Source organism: Oratosquilla oratoria, chromosome 8 (assembly GCF_046742065.1).
Source record: "Oratosquilla oratoria isolate Oo_2021 chromosome 8, ASM4674206v1, whole genome shotgun sequence".
NCBI lineage: Eukaryota > Metazoa > Arthropoda > Malacostraca > Stomatopoda > Squillidae > Oratosquilla > Oratosquilla oratoria.
The window spans coordinates 76,431,868-76,454,027 of NC_134784.1; the positions used below are offsets into that span (position 1 = coordinate 76,431,868).

The 22,160-nt window shown below is 39.7% G+C and overlaps 2 protein-coding genes across 7 annotated transcripts in view; both read left to right on the plus strand.

The window, feature by feature from the left end:
- LOC143027841 (uncharacterized) overlaps nt 1-4,365 on the plus strand; it is a 35,335-nt gene extending 30,970 nt beyond the window's left edge. For all 5 annotated transcript variants that reach the window (XM_076189485.1, XM_076189484.1, XM_076189486.1 and 2 more), the window contains exons 7-8: nt 704-771; nt 2,264-4,365. In XM_076189485.1, the coding sequence (XP_076045600.1) occupies nt 704-771; nt 2,264-2,666 (471 nt within the window). In that variant the 3' untranslated portion in view covers nt 2,667-4,365. The remainder of the gene's footprint in view (nt 1-703; nt 772-2,263) is intronic.
- A 5,468-nt stretch (nt 4,366-9,833) lies between these two features.
- LOC143027842 (uncharacterized) overlaps nt 9,834-22,160 on the plus strand; it is a 30,952-nt gene continuing 18,625 nt past the window's right edge. The window contains exon 1 of one of the 2 annotated variants that reach the window (XM_076189490.1): nt 9,834-9,989. The gene's annotated coding sequence lies outside the window, so the exon portion shown is untranslated. Of the gene's footprint in view, nt 9,990-10,089; nt 10,212-22,160 lie in introns of those variants that run through there. The other variant, XM_076189491.1, reaches the window with a different exon arrangement.

The following is a 22,160-nucleotide window of genomic DNA, read 5'->3' on the forward strand; positions in this document are numbered from 1 at the left end:
TATCCAACATTTGGCGCCGCTTTTCCTGTGCTAACGTAACCTAATCTAACATAACCTCACCTAATTTCACATAACAGAAAACCTCATGAAACTATAACGATGGCTATACCGTTGTGTTAAGGGCAATGCTCTCGTCTATTTGGTCTATTGTTATACTCCACTGCAAATGTCCAAACCAACCGGGGGATACATGTTTCTTCTGTTCTGATCGCCACCACCAGATTATTTGATTGATTTCCGTGGCCAATAACCCGGTAGTGAAGGGGTACACCAATATCAATAATGATAATGATAATAATAATAATAAAAATGATAACAATAATAATAATAATAATAATAGTAATAATAATAATAATAATAATAATAATAATAATAATAATAATAATAATAATAATAATAATAATAATAATAATAATAATAATAATAATAATAATAATAATAATAATAATAATAATAAAAATAATAATAATAATAATAATAATAATAATAATAATAATAATAATAATAATAATAATAATAATAATAATAATGATAATAATGATAATAATAATAATAACAATAGTAACATCAGAAAAAGGAAAAAATAAAAGAAAATATATACGGTGGTCATGAATGGAGTTGATTAATCATTAAAATTTGGAAGAGTTATTTTGTATTATTTTTGCCAAGACCTGTTCACGTGATCTCCACGGACTTCCCGCAGATCACTCGCCTCAAGATCGACAGCAACCCGTTCGCCAAGGGCTTCAGGGACAACTCGGCGAAGCCCAAGTAAGTAGCCTACCCATCATAGCCCACAAACTCAAAACAGAACAAAATTTCTTTTTTATAATCCTGACATTAGTAGGTCTATTGGTGTAATGAACTGCTTGGCTTTGACAGTCTGTAATCTCATGAAGACTTCAAACTGCCCATATTTACTTATTTGGAACTGTGTTCATGGACCCGTCCTTTTGCCTCTTCTAATCAAATTTTGCCTTAAGTTAACTTATGTTGTTGGCCTTGATTATTTTTACATCCGACGCGTTTCCTAAGGCAGCTCACACACCGACGCAACCAGTTGCATGAAACCGATCGCAAAGGATGCCTACACTCTGTGAAAATAGTGTTCCCTGCATTATATGGACGTGGACATTTGGTTTCCTCTCACTTGTTGTTTCAGAAACGCATGACGTACTTAATAGCTAGTAGGGGCAAACGTACAGGGAACACTGCTTTCACAGAGTGCAGGCATCCGTTGCGATCGGTTTCAAGCAACTAGTTGCGTTGGTATGCGAGCTGCCTAAATCTACGCATTTGTGTGAAAAACTATACTTCTTAGCACCTTTCAAACAAGCTTCCTTTTAACTTTACTCTAACCTCTCGTTGATCTTTTATCCCATACCAGCAGATCTTTTCCATTTTCCTACATATTTTTGTGATCTATATATCATTATCAGATCACCTTTCTCTATTTCCTTTTCCAATAGGGGATGTCCTTGTTTCTTCAGTCTTTCCTCATATGTCTAATGAGAGTATCACACTGGGCTATTTTTCCTCCGACACCCTACCTCCAACCTCCATTTGAATAACTAGAATATGACTTCGATTACAGGAATCTAGAATTCTCTTAGAACATTTCAACAGTATGCTTAACATTTGTATAGGTTCATAATCTCTTAGTTCATCATTCAGCTTTGCTATAACGGAAAGATGATTTGATATTAGGAGACTTGAAAAATACAGTAATGTAACCGAAGTAGTTTTTACTTAAATGAACTCTCAACTGTTGGCGCTGGTGAAGCCCGTGAAAGCCCAGTGTGATAACCTCTTGGTTTTTATATCTTTAGGTGTGGTGACCACACCACAGCTGAATATACCAGTCTAAGACATTTTTTTTATTCATTAAACGAAACGTCATTCTCATAGCCCCCGTAAAATTTAATTCTTGGCTGCGGCCCTGTTCATATCTGATTTGTTAGATCGTTCCATGTGTCTGAGGTGATGACGGTGATGATGGTGAAGATTTAGTTTTATGTCATTATTATTATTATTCAGGACTAAGACGGTGCCTTGCGATAGGAGTTTGCTTTTGGTGTTTGGGGAACATTGCTCAGGGTGGATACCTTTGCTAACCTCTGATCCATGAACAGGATTCGAACCCACACATCTGCTCTTTCTCGGCGGCTGCCTAACGCTTGCGTTACCGGTGAACCCTGATCGAGCCCCATTTTCTTAATATCCTTAACTTCTCACACTGATAAAGAACGGGTTTACCTCGCAGAGACACCATGAATCCCCGAATAGGATCTTCGGAAGTCGGGGTCGATCCTTGCTCCCCTGGAAGGTTCCTGCTGAAGTACTCCCAACCAGATGGACGCCCGACGTCGTTCCTGCCCTTCGGCGGCCACTTCGGATCCCTTCCTCTGATGTCCTACAACGTCATTGAACCATCGATGTTATCCCTTCTCAATAGTCACCCTATCTTCCCCGTCCTTCCTCCTCACGCTTTCTCACACCTGAACTCCCTTTTCCCTCCACCCCAAGTGGAGGAGATCCCTCCAGTCTTGGAACCAATGCTTTGCCCACCGTACCCCTACATACCCCTCCTTGTAGATCCTTCCTGCACAGCACATCGTCGGGAGGCAGTGACAGCCATGGACCTGTCAGTCAAAGAAGAATCCTGATTCCAGTGAGATGTGAACCTGGACCGATGCAGGTCATTAAATCAATCTCGGATTTGTGGTGGTAATCAGGTTTTCGGTGGAAAGAAAACTCCATTGCGGGCCTTTGGACTACGTGGAGCACTCTCCATCTAGTCGAGGTCAAAATCCATACTCCATTCTTTGGTTTCCCCTGTGCAAATATATCCTTTGTTGCTGATTATTTGATATTGGCTAAGTGGATACCCTACATATATTAACCAGGATATCAACCCGAAGTTGATCCTGATTTTCTTGGTCTGTGCGTTACTCTGGGACAAATGGAAACCTCTGTGCCAAGTTTGGTCAAGATCCGTTGATAAATGGTGATGATGTTTCAAAACAAACACAAAACCACCTATTATGTATTTTTCTATGCAACATTTGCTTGATGATAGAACGTATCCTTTTAGTATGGCAAAATATATCGAATACTCAGCAACAAATATCATGTTTGCATAATAAGTACCATACAAGACGCTTCAAGAATTGACCATTACTGTACCCGCCATATACACCCTAAATCCTAGTTACATGAAATTGACGAGAGCAGTTTAACGGGTCTGAGACTTTAAAGCTAAGAAAATCATACATTTTCTTCTACCTCCCACAAGAAAATGGGTATGGGATGATTGAACAAGAACGACTAGGAAAAGGATGAATAACATAGCAGTGGTTGTACAGATATATGAAACATGATCTTGTAAATTTTCCAAGGCTATGGCAATGGTGATTGTTTATATTATTATCAAGAAAATACCCCAATAGACATAATGTAAATAGGGTATTTAAAGTACAACGACATTCACATAAAGAATTCTTGTCTCTTGAAAACAGCCACCTGGATATGTAAACAGAAGCTAGTAAAAGCAAGTTCATGTATAATATGAGCCAGAAGTCACAAAGATGCAACTAAAATAGTCAGTTTTGGCCTATGGGATGGGGTTGTTGGGACAGGTAACAATCACTGCTAGGAATCTGAGAGAGGTACGGGACTCGAAACCATAACCTGGAGGATACGAGACCAGCACACTTGCAGTGGTGACATATATAGACATGTAAGTACGTGTGGTCTAAAGCCAATAGTAAAAATAATTGTTGCATCGAGTTTCACAATTTGCTGGTAACGGTGCTTGGACCCTCTCGTAGATCTCTCTGGGAAGAAACTATGGACTGTTGTCTGTACTGTATTAGTGTGTGACTGTCTGTGTCACCGACAGAAAGTAGTTGGAGCAGAGCAGTCGTCTGTTGCCATCTCTCCTTATGCGAGAGTATGGAAGAAATGTAGTTGAAGCTGGCAAAGAGAGATAATTAATAAACCCATTCAACAACCCCTCCCATCTCAGTGTTTTGGGGATGAAGGGTTATCCTCTTTTCCGCAACACTGGTTGGGTAAAAAAACAATGTAGGGAGGCACAGCTCTTCCACAGCAAGGCCTGGCAGCCAGAGCTGGTTTAACCCCACCACTTCACCGCACGATGAGAAGAACATCCCTTTGAGTCACACCATCCCGTCATAATCTCCATTCATTTACTCCTATTTTTGCATGTTCTTGTCCTTGCTCAACAGACATCCCACATTTATCCAAAGCCTTCTTCACCCTTCTTCACCCCATCTCATTCTCGGTTTTCCAATCAAGTTTACTCTATCTATATCTACTTTCCACATTCTTTGCTACCCTTTCCTCATTTACTAATTCCATATGTGCAAATCGTCTCAATACTGTTTTAGATTTCTCAACAACACTGTATCAATATTGCTTTCAAAATTCTCCACACACTCATTCAAGTAGCTCAACAATACTCTCTACTCCTCATTTTTCTCAGCACCAAGGCTACACGCACTCACAAACACCCATAACTCCCAGCCTAATCTCATTTTTACCCACATTAGCATTCAACAACATACACATCTCATCAATCATCAACAAAGCTACATCTTACCTCACTCATCCTCTCTCTGCATCCAAAATCCTACCTACCATACCCTCAAACTCAAACTCACCTTTCCTTTTTAACTTAGTTTCATTTGATGCTGACACATCCATCTTTCTTCTCACAAGCCTCCTTTTCTTTTCGTTTGTTCTATATCAAAGCACACCTAAAGACCCAATCATTAAAGTTCTTACTCCCATTTGGTCGCCACCTAGGATCCACAATGGTACGGTGATGGTGTTTTTATCTCAATCACAAGAGAATAGACGTACTGAAAGGAAGCAAAAGTTAAAAGGCGACTCAACATTCCTTTCTGGGTGACTTACCTGTGAAATAGACAAATGGTGCGTGAATCTGGCCCGCATAAGTTCGTCTGTGCAGTCAATACCTCACTTATGGTACATGTACATAATTCTCTTACAATTACTTGAGCCTGTAAATAGAAATATATGAAGATGGCGTATATTCTAATTAAATTTCAGTATAAAGGGTACAGTTGTGTATTATTCAAGGATACTAAAGGCATAAATGATACCAATATATGAAATAAGTTGTTCATATCCAGAGCCCTTGCATGCCTGAGTGCCGCCCCGGGGCAAAGTTCTCAGTGACCTCCTCCACTACCTGAGCGATTGCCCCGCCACCTCTTTCCTCAGACGGGGACCACCGGCTCCCCCTGAAGGTCTTGTGAGCCGCCTCTGCCGCCTCCAAAGCCCCTATGAGCTCCGTCAGCTACTAGAGCGTCCGCCGCCGCTCTAACAGCTGCAGCCTCTCTTTTCTACTGCCCCTATCCCCCTCTGAATAGCTACACTATTCCACCTCCTCTCCACAAGGTGTGTCTTACATAAACACCACCGCACGGGCTCAAACAAAGCCCGTGGGAGTGATACTTCACTCCCAAATTTCGAGAAAAAAAAGTGACGCCCCCCCTCCCTATCACCACTTCCCATCTCCACCATCCCTTACAGCCAGTTTTAGATATTGTCTTGCGAAATAATTAAGTGGATTTTAAAAATTACTTAATGTCCCTATTGCAGAAAGGATAAGGGAAAGATATTTCATATTCTGTTGATTCTGACGCAAAATTCGTATATTACGGTAAAATATTCAGGGCTCCTTAAACCTTTTTTATTATAAATATATTGTCAGCCTTGTTGGCGGCATGTCTAGACTAGAATTGCTGCCCCCCTAAATGTGCCGCCCCAGGGCCCTGTTCATATCTGGAGACTACTAATGACTTATGAAGGGAACTCTTTGATAAAGATGAGACAATTGAGTGTAAAATGTCGTGGGGAACTGAGGGTGAGTGTCACCTAGGACAGGAGTGGGCAAACCTTGGCACGCGTGCAAAACATTTTTTTTTTTTCTACCCGGCACGCGAAACCCAGAGCTTGTGCGGCGTTGGCGGGGCGATTCACCTAGCAGACGGGAAGGTCAGACGCGTGTCCGCAGCATTTGCGCTCGGCGTACCGAATACAACCCTTCCCCCACCCCTCCGCCTCCCGCTCAAGCCGATATAAAAGGCGGCGAAAACTGCCTCTCGGGGAGCAGTGGGAGAGAGAGGCAGCCCACACATTCTCTCTTGTCTCCGTCGGCTTCGGACGCCCTTAAGAAGAGAAGCATATTTGACAACTCGGATGAAGAAGACCAGGAGGAGCCTCAAGACGCGAATCCAGAAGGAAAGCGTATACGGCAAGAAACCTCCCTAGAAATAACTTCAGCCGATTCAGGATGGACAAGAGTTGGCAAAGCGAAGAAGTCCAAAGCAAGGACCCTGTTGAATGCGGTGCCTACCAACGCAATGGAAGCTTCGATATCAGCGACGAGCCGACCCGGAACAAGCACAGCCACCAAGGTCAGGCCCAAATTCAAAATAATACCACAAGAGGAAAACCCGTATCAAATAATCAGAGCATTGGAGAAGAGACACCCGAACCTGGCCATGAAAGCCTGGCCAAACTTGGAAGGACAATGGACAATCATGCCTCTGGACGACGTAGCACTGGACACACTTCGGCGGTCTCTTGCCCTTTGGAAGCTAGACCCTGCCCAAAAACCAATCAAGGGGATCATAAGGGGATGTACCCTCGAACTCTGCCTGGAACCGGTAATGAAACTACCGAACGTCAAGACGGCAGATAGAACCTTGGACAGACAGAAGAGGCCCACCACCTCCATACTTACCACCTTTATAGGACGCCTCCCGAACAGTGACACTGGGGATATGGGAATCTTACTCCGTGATATGGGAATCCTACTCCGTGTTATGTGTGTCAGAGGTTTGATCATCATCAAACACGCTGTAGATTCAAGGAGACCTTCGTCGTTTGCAACAAGCAACACGGAACTAAATAATGTATTTCCAAGCTGAAGCAAAACCAGCCGGTAAACCCCTGTTGCCCAAATTGCAAACAAACTCACCACGCCTGGAACACAAGATGCCCTGCAAGGCTAGAGAGGATATGTGCCCGGCCGCACGCAAAGCAGCCGGAAAGCACGCCAGCTATGCAAACACTACCCCTACCACCGCCAGCCTCAAGAGGAAACAGAAAGTGGGAAACCATCAACGAAGAACAAACCAATTCCTTCCAGACACAGACTTCACGGATTCCAAACAGGGACCCACAACCTCTATCGCAGCAGACCAGAAACCAAAACCTCCATCACAGCAGACCAGGGAACCACCACCTCCATCACAGCAGACCAGGGAACCACAGCACAGATCACCCACGAAAGCAGTGAAGAAGGAAGATCGCACCACACAGAAGGATACACGATAGCGACAGATCCGGAACCGGTCCAACCCACACAAAGAACCGAAAGGCGTATCACAGAGAAATCAACACTCACAGACACAAGAAAAACATACAGTCACGCTGGAAGTAGAAGTTCTCAGGAGTCTTCAGAAAGATCTGGCAATACTGCTGCAGCACTAAATGCTCCCCTGGACAAGCAGGTGACGGAAGCCATTGTCACCCAGTTCATGAAGAACAATCTGCCGCCACGGAACACTTCGCCAGCAACAAACAGAGACCATACCGCACACCGTAGAGCAATGGAGGAATCCAGGGAGACAGACCAGGACTTGGACGAATTTCCTCCAGCTCAGAGTCTCTCTTTCACTATCTACTAGCGCTCACACCATCGCCCTCGCCTTAAGAGGGGGCAGACATTTCAACTCCATGGCCCACGAAGCCTAGAAGACCGGAGCCGCCATAGTTTTCAACACTATTGAAAACATAGACCGGCTAGCCCATGTCCTGGTTGGATACCTTCCGCCCAGATAACTACAATATACCGGAATAGCTGATCACAGCGCAGCTCAACACGTACGGGTCTCCGAACGGAGTAAGGCCCGTGAGTAGATAAACCTTATCTACAGAATCTACAACAACACAACACAACACCTCTCGGGGCCAGTGAGTTCACGAGTTGCTACCTAGCCTGGCCTCTCCCTCTCTGTCTAAAAGTCCTGTGTTGCTGCCGGGCCAGACCCAAAGCCCTTGCCTATAAGTCCTGTGCTGCTGCCAGGCCAGACTCAAAGATCTCTGTCTATATGTCCTGTGCTGCTGCTGGGCCAGACCCAAAGCCCCCTGTCTATATGTCCTGTGCTGCTGCTGGCCCAGACCTAAAATCCTTGTCTATAAGTCCTTTGTTGCTGCTGGACCAGACCCAAAGCCTTTTGTCTATAATTCCTGTGCTATTGCCGGGCCAGACACAAAGCCCCCTGCCTATAAGTTCTGTGCTACTGCCGGGCCAGACCCATGGCTCCCTATCTATAAATCCTGTACTGATGCCGGGCCAGACCCAAAGACCCCTATCTATAAGTCCTGGGTTGCTGCTAGGCCAGACTCAAAGCCCCCTGTCTATAAGTCCTGTGCTGCTGTCGGGCCAGACCCAAAGTGCCCTGTCTATAAGCCTTGTGTTGCTGCCGGGTCAGACCCAAAGCCCCTGTCTATAAGTCATGTGCTGCTTCTGGACCAGACCCAAAGTCCCCTGTCTATAAGCCCTGCACTGCTGCCGGACCAGACACAAAGCCCCCTGTCTCTTAGTGTTGTGCTGCTGCCGGGCCAGATCTAAAGACCCTTATCTATAAGTCCTGGGTTGCTGCCGGGCCAGACACAAAGCCCCAAATGTCTATTCCTCATTACACTCTTTAATCCAAGGCATTTACTCGCTTCTCTCAATCTACATTCTACCTCCACCCCCACTCCATCTTTTCCCGCCGCATTTGCACCCAAGTATCTAAAACTATTCACTTCCTCCAGTCGCTCTCCCTTAATGCTCACTTCCAGTCTACTGCCACTTTCACCTCTTGTACATCTCATCACCTTACTTTTACCCACATTTATCTTCAGCTTCCTTCTTTCACACACTCTCCCAAACTCTGTCACCAACTTCCTCAATCCTTCCTCCGATCCTGCCACAAGCGCAGTGTCGTCCGCAACAACAGCTGGCTCACCTCCCACTTTTCTCCATTTTTTAAAGCAAAACATAGAGCATATAAACATCAAATTTTCCAAGTAGTTTTAGAATTTAATGAAGCGGCCTTGCTGTGGATGTGCTGTGACTTGCGACACTGCCTCTGACCCAGGGCAGTGGACAAGGTGCAGGGATGACCCGTCATCCAGGAGGTGCTAAGATGGGAGGGAGGGTGGAGTGGAGTGGAGTGTATTCAGGGATGGAATGGGTGATAATGATTTTATACCTTTTTCTTTTTGCCTACCTCCCTTGTAAGGGGGAAAAAGCCTTACTATATGTATGTATGTACATCATCAGTACATCAACGGGATTGCATCATCATGCACGGTACGAGCATAACGGAAGTTGCCAGCAACCGAAATACTAAAACTGAATTAGTAATCAGCTAAAAAAATAGGATATCTTAATAACACGAGAAAATGGGGCAAATATGAAAAGGTGGGTATACAAAAAAAACGAGAAATGTATTATGAAAATATGCCATAATATTTTCCCTAATATCATGTATATGAGCAATATAGCAATGTGATTGCATCATCTCCAAAAATGCACGAGTACAATAGAAGTTGCCAGTAACCGTAATACTACGAGTAAAACTGAATAAATCAGTAATCAGCTCTTGAAAGCGGGATATTTTAATAACACGAAAAAACAGGCAAAAATGGTCATCGGGAAAAAGCGAAGTTAAAAAAATAGGACGGGTGTGTAAAGGATAGTCCCGTCTAAAACCGATATTGAAAAAACTTTAAATTTGTGTGAGAAGTCATAATGCTTGAGAAGATTTTTTTGGCAACTTGCCATGTACGTCGTCTGCTCTCACAGTGATCAGCTGTGAACAGTGAAGTAGTAGAGTTCGTAAATCATTGGTAGTAACAATTGTTGGCAGTTGCAGGTATGTTAAATTATAACCTTACACAATTTAGGAATTAAGGTCTTTGAGGAACACACTGACATTTTGGGTATGACGTTTGTGTGAACTTGACAAACCTTCAAGTTCATTAGGTTATCTGTCCCTACTATTGTTGTTTCCATGTCAACATCGTCATATCGTCCCCGGGTTCAGGAGCAAGTCGTCCCAGGGTCAAAACAGTTGTTAAACAAGGATAAGAATAATGTAAGAATTAAAATTTGCGTTATCCTGTTCCCACACGGGGACGTTATATAAATTTACAGTTCAGAAATGAAGAAAATCGACGTCATGGACATGTAAAACCTCGCATTTCACTCTCAATAATGCGGGTCTCACTAAAAGCCGACCAAACCCAAACAATGACGGTTTTTGCTCAAATGCACAATATTATATAAGAAATTAACATATGGTTGCATTATTTGGCCTATTTTCTTTAAAATGTGTGATTTCCATGTAATATGATAAGAGAAGTTACGTTTTTATCATCTGCAAGTTTACCGACCACAGCAACGAATCCCGTCCGACTCGCCAATAGCCGAACAAGGACGGTTTTTGCTGAAATGCACGATTTTATTTTTGAAAATTAGCATATGGTTGCATTATTTGACCTATTTTCTTTAAATTGTGTGATTTTCATGTAATATGATCAAAGAGAAGTTACGTTTTTATCCTCTGAAAAATTACTGACCACAGGTACGAATACCGTCTGACTCACTAATAGCCGACCAACGCCGACCAAACACGAACAAAGACGGTTTTAGCTCAAATGCACAATTCTATGTAAAAATTAGCATATGGTTGCATAATTCGAGCTATTTTCTTTAAATTGTGTGATATCCATATAATTTGATCAAAGAGAAGTTACATTTTTATCCTCTGAAAAATTACCCACCACAGCTACAAATACCGTCCGACTCATTGATAGCCGACCAAACACAAAGAAGGACGTTTTTTGCTGAAATGAACGATTTTATATAAAAGGTTAGCCTTTGGTTGCATTATTTGACATATTTTCTTTAAAATGTGTGATTTCCAATGTGATCAAGGAAAAGTTATGTTTTTATCCTCTGCAAATTTACCGACCACAGCTACGATTCGTCCACTCCCCCATCTATGATCACTGGTGGTATGGATCAAACTAAACTACACTCTATTAAGTTTCTTACTATTGTGTTATTAGTGTAATAGACTGCATATAGTTGAATTATTTGAACTGTTTTCTTTAAAATGTGTGATCTTCATGTAATTTGATCAAAGAGAAGTTATGTTTTAGCCTCTGCAAAATGACCGCCCACAGCTATGAATACCGTAACAAATTAGCATATGGTTGCATCATTTGACCTATTTTCTTTAAAATATGTGATTTTCATGTAATTTGATCAAAGAGAAGTTATGTTTTTATCTTCTATAAAATTACCGACCACAGCTACTAATACTGTCCAGCTCGTCATCTATGATCACTGGTGGTATGGATCAAAATTGTTATTAGTGTAATAGACTGTATATAGTTTAATTATTTTAACTATTTAATTTAAAATGTGTGATTTTCATGAAATTTGACCAAAGAGAAATTGTTTTAGCTTCTGCAAAATGACCGATCACAGCTACGAATACCGTAACAAATTAGCATATGGTTGCATTATTTGACCTATTTTCTTTAAAATATGTGAATTTCATGTACTTTGATCAAAGGGAAGTTACGTTTTTATTCTCTGCAAAATTACCAACCACATCTACGAATACTGTCCAGCTCGTCATCTATGATCACTGGTGGTATGGATAAAAATTCACTCTATTAAGTTTCTTACTATTGTGTTATTAGTGTAATAGACTGTATATAGTTGAATTATATGACCTATTTTCTTTAAAATATGTGATTTTCATGTCATTTGATAAAAAAGAAGTTACGTTTTTATCATCTGCAAAATTACCGACCATATCTACGAATACCGTTCGACTCACTATTAGCCGACCAAACCTGTACAAGGATGGTTTTAGCTCAAATGCACATTTCTACTTAAAAATTAGCATATGGTTGCATAATTCGAGCTATTTTCTTTAAATTGTGTGATTTTCATATAATTTGATCAAAGAGAAGTTACGTTTTTATCCTCTGAAAAATTACAGACCACAGCTACGAATACCGTCCGACTCGTTAATAGCCGACCAACCTCGACCAAACCCGAACAAGGACGGTTTTTGCTGAAATGCACGATTTTATATATAAAAAAAAAAAAAAAAAAAAAATAGCATATGGTTGCATTATTTGACCTATTTTCTTTAAATTGTGTGATTTCCATGTAATTTGATAATAAAAGAAGTTACGTTTTTCTCCTCTGAAAAATTACCGACCACAGCTACGAATACTGTCTGACTCACTAATAGCAGACCAAACCCGAACAAGGATGGTTTTTGCTGAAATGCACAATTTTATGTAATGAAATAGCATATGGTTGCATTATTTGACATTTTTTCTTTAAAATGTGTGATCTCCATGTAATATGATCAAAGAGAAGTTAAGTTTTTATCCTCTGCAAGTTTACCGACCACAGCTATGATTTGTCCACTCCCCCATCTATGAGCACCGGTGGTATGGATCAAACTACACTCTATTAAATTTCTTACTATTGTGTTATTAGTGTAATAGATTGCATATAGTTTAATTATTTGAACTATTTTCTTTAAAATGTGTGATTTTCATGTAATTTGACCGAAAGAGAAGTTATGTTATAGCCTCTGCAAAATAGATAGATAGATAGATAGATAGACTTTATTTGGCAATGAATCAATGTACATGAAGTGCAAATAATGACAAGAACACATAGTTTGGAATAATAAATGCAAATTGCCGAGGATAACACAAATTGTGGTCCTCATCAGATTGTTAAATGACCGCCCACAGCTACGAATACCGTAACAAATTAGCATATGATTGCATTATTTGTACTATTTTTTTTTATATATAACAAGCCGTGGGCTTCGCCCTCTCCGGCTTCGCTGAGGGCTTGGCTGCGCAAACAGCGGCCTACGGCCGCAGCGCTCCGCGCTCTAATCTCACGATAGGGACCCCGTGCTGGGGATCCCGTGTTGGGGTTCCGCCCGGAGGCCGAGAAGAACGTGAAGAACAACGCGAAGAAGAACGTGAAGAAGAACGCAAAGAAGAAGAGGACGAAGAAGGAGAACGGGCATTTCGATGGTTAACTTCTCCTGTATGCTTACAGGGGTGTGTCCGCAAATGGTAATGAGGCTACCCAAATTACGGAAATTTATTTTTGATTGTATTAATAAATCGTGCATTTCGGCAAAAACCGTCCTTGTTCGGGTTTCGTCGGCTATTAGTGAGTCAGGCGGCAGTGTTGCCGTTCTGCGGAAACTCGTCATCAAAACGGATAAATACGTCATGCTGCGGACATGACGTCATCAGCGGAATTTTGTCCGTAATGTCCCTTTTCTTGTTAAAATCAGAAGTATATGGTATAAAAAACTAAAATTACAATTCGACATGTTTTGTTATTGTATTCCCTACGTTAAAATAGGTTTAATCACCTACTGATATTACTATGAATCGTGATACGAGGTGATAACCTGCACTGGACTACGGAAATGGCTGAGTTTAGAACAACCCTTTCTCTGAACAACAACCAGTATCGGAAGCATAAGTCACTTCTCAGGGCTCCACATAAGGATACGGATCAAGATCAAAGTAAGACGGGCCTGAGCTCTGGATCAGTTAAGTTTTAGTAGTGTGTCCGTTGCATATGTACTTGGAAAATATGTTCAATAGTTATCCCGCCATGTTAGTAAGAAAACAATACTCATTATAGAAAACGACATTCCGTAATGAAGTGAGACTATCATATTAAGTTTTTTCTTAATTACTCAACCATGCGTAGAACAAATTAATGTAAGTTACTAGTTTGTTTTGTTTTGTTTTACAACGAGAATGTGAGCGTCACGTACTTATTTACAGGTCATGTCGCCACGTCAGAGGTTTCAAGAGAAATGATTGTCAAATGATATATTCAAGTCTTGGCTGGCCAGAGTACCGGAATCTCATTCTAAGGCATATTGTCGAGTGTGCGATAAAGTGCTGAGTGCAGAGATTTCTTCTCTGAAGCGACATCTGATCTCACGACAACATATTGCTACCAACAAACACCTCGGGGTTAAAACTCCGCACCTACACCCACAAGACGCTTCTGTAAATGAGCAGCCTGGCACGAGCACCCAGGAGAATATCCCTTCATCTTCTGGAGACCTGCTGAGTGGTGTGACACATGTGCAACTATTTTGTTCGCGGTGTTCTTAGCTGAACATAATCTACCATTCAGGTAAGACGTGCTGTGTTTTGTGCTTCGTGAATTATGGAACACACACACACACACACACACACACACACACAAGTTTAGATAAAATGAGATATGAAGACGGGATCCCACGAGCATAGCTCCCCTTCCCGTAAAATACAACTAGGTAAATACACACACACACACACACACACACTTTCAACGAACGGACGGCTTGACGAACGCTCTGAAGAAAAGTGCAGATTGTGGATACCAACGCAAAGAGAAGTGCCTTTTTGTATTTGCAGGGGGGGGGGGGAAATTGCTCGTGAGGCAGTGGGTAAGTAGGAAAAGAGGAGAAGGGGAGGGATTGCTGGGGAAATGGAAGGAAATGAGGATGTGGAGGACTTGGCCCAGGCAGACGGGCGTAAGGTCAACATGAAACGACCACCGGATGACGAAATGGCAAATAAAAATGTAAAGATTAGAAGTATAGAGAGGAGAAATACAGTGGAGAGTGACGAGAGTATGTTCCAGGGATTTAAAGAGGGTGGGGGGGACACAACCCCCCCCCCCCGACTGATAAGACTAGAGGAGAGAGTTGATAAGGTGATCGAGGACTTGGAACGTAAGTTAGGTAAGGTAGACTCCATCTTCCAGAGAATTGAAAGATTGGAACAACTAGAGAAGGCTAACAGAAACTTAACTGAAGAAGTAGAGGACCTAAAAAGACAGTTAGGAAATGTAAAGGAGGAGAATGAGAAATTGAAGAAGAATAGTAATGAAAACAGTGAGAAAATAGCTACAGAAGCTAAAAATTGGAGAATAACTCAAGAAGGGAATAAGGTTTCATTCACTGACATAGTCAAACAGCAATTGAAAGAACATAATGAAGACTCAGTTATTAAAGTGATGAGACAGAAGGAGAATATAGTAAGAGAATTAGCTGACAAAAAGAAATGTATAATTATATTAGGAATGGAAGAGAAACATAACCCAGATAGAACCGCAAGAATCAAGGAGGAAAATGAAAGGGTAAGCAGTTTATTAAAATTAGTCCAGGAAGATGAACCAGAAATTATAAAGGAAATTGAGGAAAAATTCAGACTAGGAAAATATAGTACAGATAAGACCAGACCAATTAAGATTAAATTCAGGTCACAAACAACGGCAGAGAAAATTCTATCCAAGACAGGGAAACTAGCAACAAATGATCAATATAAAAAGGTATGGATAAAAAGAGAAATGAATAAGGAGGAAAGAGAGGCAGAAAAGCAGAAAAGAATTGAAGCTAAGGCAAAAAACGAGGAAAGAACGGAGTCAGAGAAAGAGAGATTCTATTGGAGAGTAGTGAACATGAAAATAAAGCAGTTCGACATACTAAAGAAAAACATAAGGGAAACAGAGAACACAATGGAAGTGGCAGAAAACTAAGAGTGTCTTACACAAATATAGATGGATTGATAACAGGATTGAATGAACTGAATGATTATTTGAAAGAAAAAGAACCGGACATAATGGGAATTGTAGAAACAAAATTAAAAGGCCCACTACCACCCAACAGTGTAGGACATGATACATACAATTATTGGATTAGAAACAGAGAGAAAAAACAAGGGGGTGGAGTTATGTTCCTGACAAAGAAGGATATAAACGTGAAAGGTGTCATATATGGAAAGAATACAGTAGAGATGATTATGATAGAAGTGGAAGACCGAGATAAGAAGAGCAGAAAATTTGTGATCAATTATGTGCCTCCGAAAACAGCCTCATGGGAGGAGAGTGAACATAAAAGTATGTTAGAGGACACAAAGATAGCATTAACTAAAATAATGGAAGACGGAGGAAGAATAGTTATGATGGGCGACTTTAATTGCAAAGAAATCTGCTGGGAAGAAATGACAGTAAAGAGTGGTGATGACTCATGGGGAAATGCTCTACTTGAGATGATTACTGACCATTCAATGACACAATGGATACAAGAGAACACTAGGTATAGAAATGAAGAAGAACCATCGAGGCTAGACTTAATAATTACATCTGAACCTAGAATAGTGGACAAGATTGAATATAAAACACCAATAGGTAAAAGTGACCACATATTGATTGAACTGGAACTTAATGAAGAAAAATATATGAAAAGAAATGAACAATATAGAAAAGGAAGAATGATGTATGAAAAAACAAACTTTGATAAAATAAGAGAATTCTTCCAACAAGAAAACTGGGAAGAAATATACAAAGAAGAAACATCAGTGGAAGAGAAATGGAATATTTTGACAAAAATTTACAAAGAAGGAGTGGAAAAGTATGTCCCAAGACAAAAACAAGAAAAAGAATATGTAAAATGCTGGTACAACAAAAGTTGTAGGGAGTTAAAAGACAAAAGAGACAAAGCCTGGACCGGATGGAAAAAAGACAGAAGACCTGAAAAATGGAAAATATATACTGGTTATAGAAATGAATATGTACAAAAGTGCAGAGAGGAAAAAAGAAAATATGAAAAAGATGTTATAGAAAAGTGTAAAGATCAACCAAAACTATTCTACAGATTTGTAAACAATAAACTGAAAAACAAACAAGACTTGGAGAAATTAAGACAAGGAGGAGTTGAATACACTGAGGAAATGGAAATGGCAGAAATTATGAACAAACATTTTAAATCAGTGTTTACAAGGGAAAATATACAACCTGAAGAGATTGAGTGGAAGGAAAAAGTCCCCCCTATGGAAGAAATAGAAGTAACGAAGAATGAAATATTGACACACTTGGGTAATTTTGATGTCAGAAAATCGCATGGGCCAGATGAAATAGCAAACTGGATTCTGAAAGAATGTAGGAATGAACTGGCAGACAAAATACATAGCATAATAAGCAGTTCCTTAAAAGAAGGAAAAGTTCCAGAAGATTGGAAAAAAGCAAATATAGTACCTATATATAAAGGAGGAAATAAAGAAGAACCTACCAACTATAGACCAGTCTCTCTAACAAGTACAATAGCAAAAATATGTGAAAGAATTATCAAAAGTAGATGGGTAAAATACTTGGAAAAAAACAACGTACTAAATCCAAGGCAATTTGGATTCAGACAAGGACGATCATGCGTCACCAATTTAATATGTTTCTATTCAAGACTAATAGATATAATACAAGAAAGAGATGGATGGGCTGATTGTGCATTTCTAGACCTAAAAAAAGCTTTTGACAAAGTACCACATAAGAAGTTGCTTAAGAAATTAGAATATGAAGGAGGAATACAAGGTAAATTGCTAAATTGGATGGAAGACTTTTTGCAAGAAAGAAAAATGAGAGTAGTGATAAGAGATCAGCACTCAAAATGGAATGAAGTAATAAGCGGTGTCCCGCAGGGAACAGTTCTGGCCCCAATAATGTTTGCTATATATATTAATGATATGGATGAAGGAATTGAAAGCTATATGAGCTTCTTTGCAGATGATGCAAAATTACTGAAAAGAGTGAAAACTGAAGAGGATTGTGAATCACTACAGAGAGATCTAAATAAAGTACAAGAATGGAGTAGGAAGTGGGAGATGGAGTTCAATACAAAAAAGTGTAGTATAATGGAATTTGGAAAAAGCAAAAACAGAATAACAGGATCATATAATTTGGGAGAAGAAGGAATAAAAAGAGTAGAAAATGAGAGGGACCTGGGAGTCATTGTTATGAATAATATGTCACCTGAGAAACATATAAATAAGATTTTTGGAGAAACTTATAATTTAATAAGAACAATCAAAGTGGCATTTACATACCTGGATGAAGAAATGGTGAGGAAAATCCTAATCACCCTGATAAGACCAAGATTGGAATATGCAGCAACGATATGGTCACCAAGTACAAAAAAATGTATAAAAAAACTTGAAAGAATACAAAGAGCAATTACTAAACTGGCACCAACACTCTCAAAACTATCATATGAAGAGAGACTACAAAAACTTAAACTACAGACACTAGAGCAAAGAAGAGAGAGAGGAGATTTGATAGCTATTTACAGAATCATGAAAGGCATAGAAATTACTGATAGAGAGAGTCTGATAAAATGGGATGACAGAAATACAAGAGGACACGGAAAGAAAATAAAAAAAGACAACTATAGAAGAGATTTGAAAAAGAACAGCTTTCCTCACAGAGCAATAGACAGTTGGAACAAGTTAGATGAGAAAGTGGTGTGTGCAAAAACAATACATGAATTTAAAAATAGTTTAGATAAAATGAGATATGAAGACGGGACCTCACGAGCATAGCTCCCCTTCCCGTAAAATACAACTAGGTAAATACAACTAGGTAAATACACACACACACTCTCTCGGTGGCGTAGTTGGTAGAGCGCTGAACTGCCACCATAGTGGCCCGCAGTTCTTGGTTCGAATCCTGCCCAGGGCCGAAATTATTTCGGTACCTCTGCGCTTCGGGTCGTTACTCTGACTCGTGGGCGGGGAGTTGGGTGTGTGTGTGTGTGTGTGTGCAAGGTCATAGCATTACCCATAGATCGGACCTACGAGCTCTGAGCTCTCTTCCAGGAGGGAAATAGCTGTCGATCACGAGTCCAACACGTGATCCAAAGACCAAGTGAATACACACACACACACACACTTCAACGAATGGACGGCTTAGAAGACGTTCTGAAGAAAATTGAAGTCTGTGGATCCCAACGCAAAGAGAAGTGCCTAGTGTTTTTGCAGGGTGGGGGGGAAATTGCTCGTGGAGTAGTGGGAACGTAGGGAAAGAGGAAAAGGGGAGGGATTACTGAGGGAAATGGAAGGAAATGAGGAGGGAGTAGACTTTGCCCAGCCAGACAAGCGGAAGGTAAACAAAAGACTTAGCGAGGATCAAATGTCTAATAAAAATGTAAAGATTAGAAGTATAGAGAGGAGCAATACAGAAGAAAGTGACGAGAATATGTTCCAGGGATTTAAAGAGGGTGGGGGGGACACAACCCCCCCCCCGACTGATAAGACTAGAGGAGAGAGTTGATAAGGTGATCGAGGACTTGGAACGTAAGTTAGGTAATGTAGACTCCATTTTCCAGAGAATTGAAAGGTTGGAACAACTAGAGAAGGCTAACAGAAACTTAACTGAAGAAATAGAGGACCTAAAAAGACAGTTAGGAAATGTAAAGGAGGAGAATGAGAAATTGAAGAAGAATAGTAATGAAAATAGAGAGAAAATAGCTACAGAAGTTAAAAATTGGAGAATAACTCAAGAAGGGAATAAGGTTTCATTCACTGACATAGTCAAACAGCAATTGAAAGAACATAATGAAGACTCAGTTATTAAAGTGATGAGACAGAAGGAGAATATAGTAAGAGAATTAGCTGACAAAAAGAAATGTATAATTATATTAGGAATGGAAGAGAAACATAACCCAGATAGAACCGCAAGAATCAAGGAGGAAAATGAAAGAGTAAGCAGTTTATTAAAATTAGTCCAGGAAGATGAACCAGAAATTATAAAGGAAATTGAGGAAAAATTCAGACTAGGAAAATATAGTACAGATAAGACCAGACCAATTAAGATTAAATTCAGGTCACAAACAACGGCAGAGAAAATTCTATCCAAGACAGGGAAACTAGCAACAAATGATCAATATAAAAAGGTATGGATAAAAAGAGAAATGAATAAGGAGGAAAGAGAGGCAGAAAAAAAGACATGAAGCTAAGGCAAAAAACGAGGAAAGAACGGAGTCAGAGAAAGAGAGATTCTATTGGAGAGTAGTGAACATGAAAATAAAGCAGTTCGACATACTAAAGAAAAACATAAGGGAAACAGAGAACACAATGGAAGTGGCAGAAAACTAAGAGTGTCTTACACAAATATAGATGGATTGATAACAGGATTGAATGAACTGAATGATTATTTGAAAGAAAAAGAACCGGACATAATGGGAATTGTAGAAACAAAATTAAAAGGCCCACTACCACCCAACAGTGTAGGACATGATACATACAATTATTGGATTAGAAACAGAGAGAAAAAACAAGGGGGTGGAGTTATGTTCCTGACTAAGAAGGATATAAACGTGAAAGGTGTCATATATGGAAAGAATACAGTAGAGATGATTATGATAGAAGTGGAAGACCGAGATAAGAAGAGCAGAAAATTTGTGATCAATTATGTGCCTCCGAAAACAGCCTCATGGGAGGAGAGTGAACATAAAAGTATGTTAGAGGACACAAAGATAGCATTAACTAAAATAATGGAAGACGGAGGAAGAATAGTTATGATGGGCGACTTTAATTGCAAAGAAATCTGCTGGGAAGAAATGACAGTAAAGAGTGGTGATGACTCATGGGGAAATGCTCTACTTGAGATGATTACTGACCATTCAATGACACAATGGATACAAGAGAACACTAGGTATAGAAATGAAGAAGAACCATCGAGGCTAGACTTAATAATTACATCTGAACCTAGAATAGTGGACAAGATTGAATATAAAACACCAATAGGTAAAAGTGACCACATATTGATTGAACTGGAACTTAATGAAGAAAAATATATGAAAAGAAATGAACAATATAGAAAAGGAAGAATGATGTATGAAAAAACAAACTTTGATAAAATAAGAGAATTCTTCCAACAAGAAAACTGGGAAGAAATATACAAAGAAGAAACATCAGTGGAAGAGAAATGGAATATCTTGACAAAAATTTACAAAAAAGGAGTGGAAAAGTATGTCCCAAGACAAAAACAAGAAAAAGAATATGTAAAATGCTGGTACAACAAAAGTTGTAGGGAGTTAAAAGACAAAAGAGACAAAGCCTGGACCAGATGGAAAAAAGACAGAAGACCTGAAAAATGGAAAATATATACTGGTTATAGAAATGAATATGTACAAAAGTGCAGAGAGGAAAAAAGAAAATATGAAAAAGATGTTATAGAAAAGTGTAAAGATCAACCAAAACTATTCTACAGATTTGTAAACAATAAACTGAAAAACAAACAAGACTTGGAGAAATTAAGACAAGGAGGAGTTGAATACACTGAGGAAATGGAAATGGCAGAAATTATGAACAAACATTTTAAATCGGTGTTTACAAGGGAAAATATACAACCTGAAGAGATTGAGTGGAAGGAAAAAGTCCCCCCTATGGAAGAAATAGAAGTAACAAAGAATGAAATATTGACACACTTGGGTAATTTTGATGTCAGAAAATCGCATGGGCCAGATGAAATAGCAAACTGGATTCTGAAAGAATGCAGGAATGAACTGGCAGACAAAATACATAGCATAATAAGCAGTTCCTTAAAAGAAGGAAAAGTTCCAGAAGATTGGAAAAAAGCAAATATAGTACCTATATATAAAGGAGGAAATAAAGAAGAACCTACCAACTATAGACCAGTCTCTCTAACAAGTACAATAGCAAAAATATGTGAAAGAATTATCAAAAGTAGATGGGTAAAATACTTGGAAAAAAACAACGTACTAAATCCAAGGCAATTTGGATTCAGACAAGGACGATCATGCGTCACCAATTTAATATGTTTCTATTCAAGGCTAATAGATATAATACAAGAAAGAGATGGATGGGCTGATTGTGCATTTCTAGACCTAAAAAAAGCTTTTGACAAAGTACCACATAAGAAGCTGCTTAAGAAATTAGAATATGAAGGAGGAATACAAGGTAAATTGCTAAATTGGATGGAAGACTTTTTGCAAGACAGAAAAATGAGAGTAGTGATAAGAGATCAGCACTCAAAATGGAATGAAGTAATAAGCGGTGTCCCACAGGGAACAGTTCTGGCCCCAATAATGTTTGCTATATATATTAATGATATGGATGAAGGAATTGAAAGCTATATGAGCTTCTTTGCAGATGATGCAAAACTACTGAAAAGAATGAAA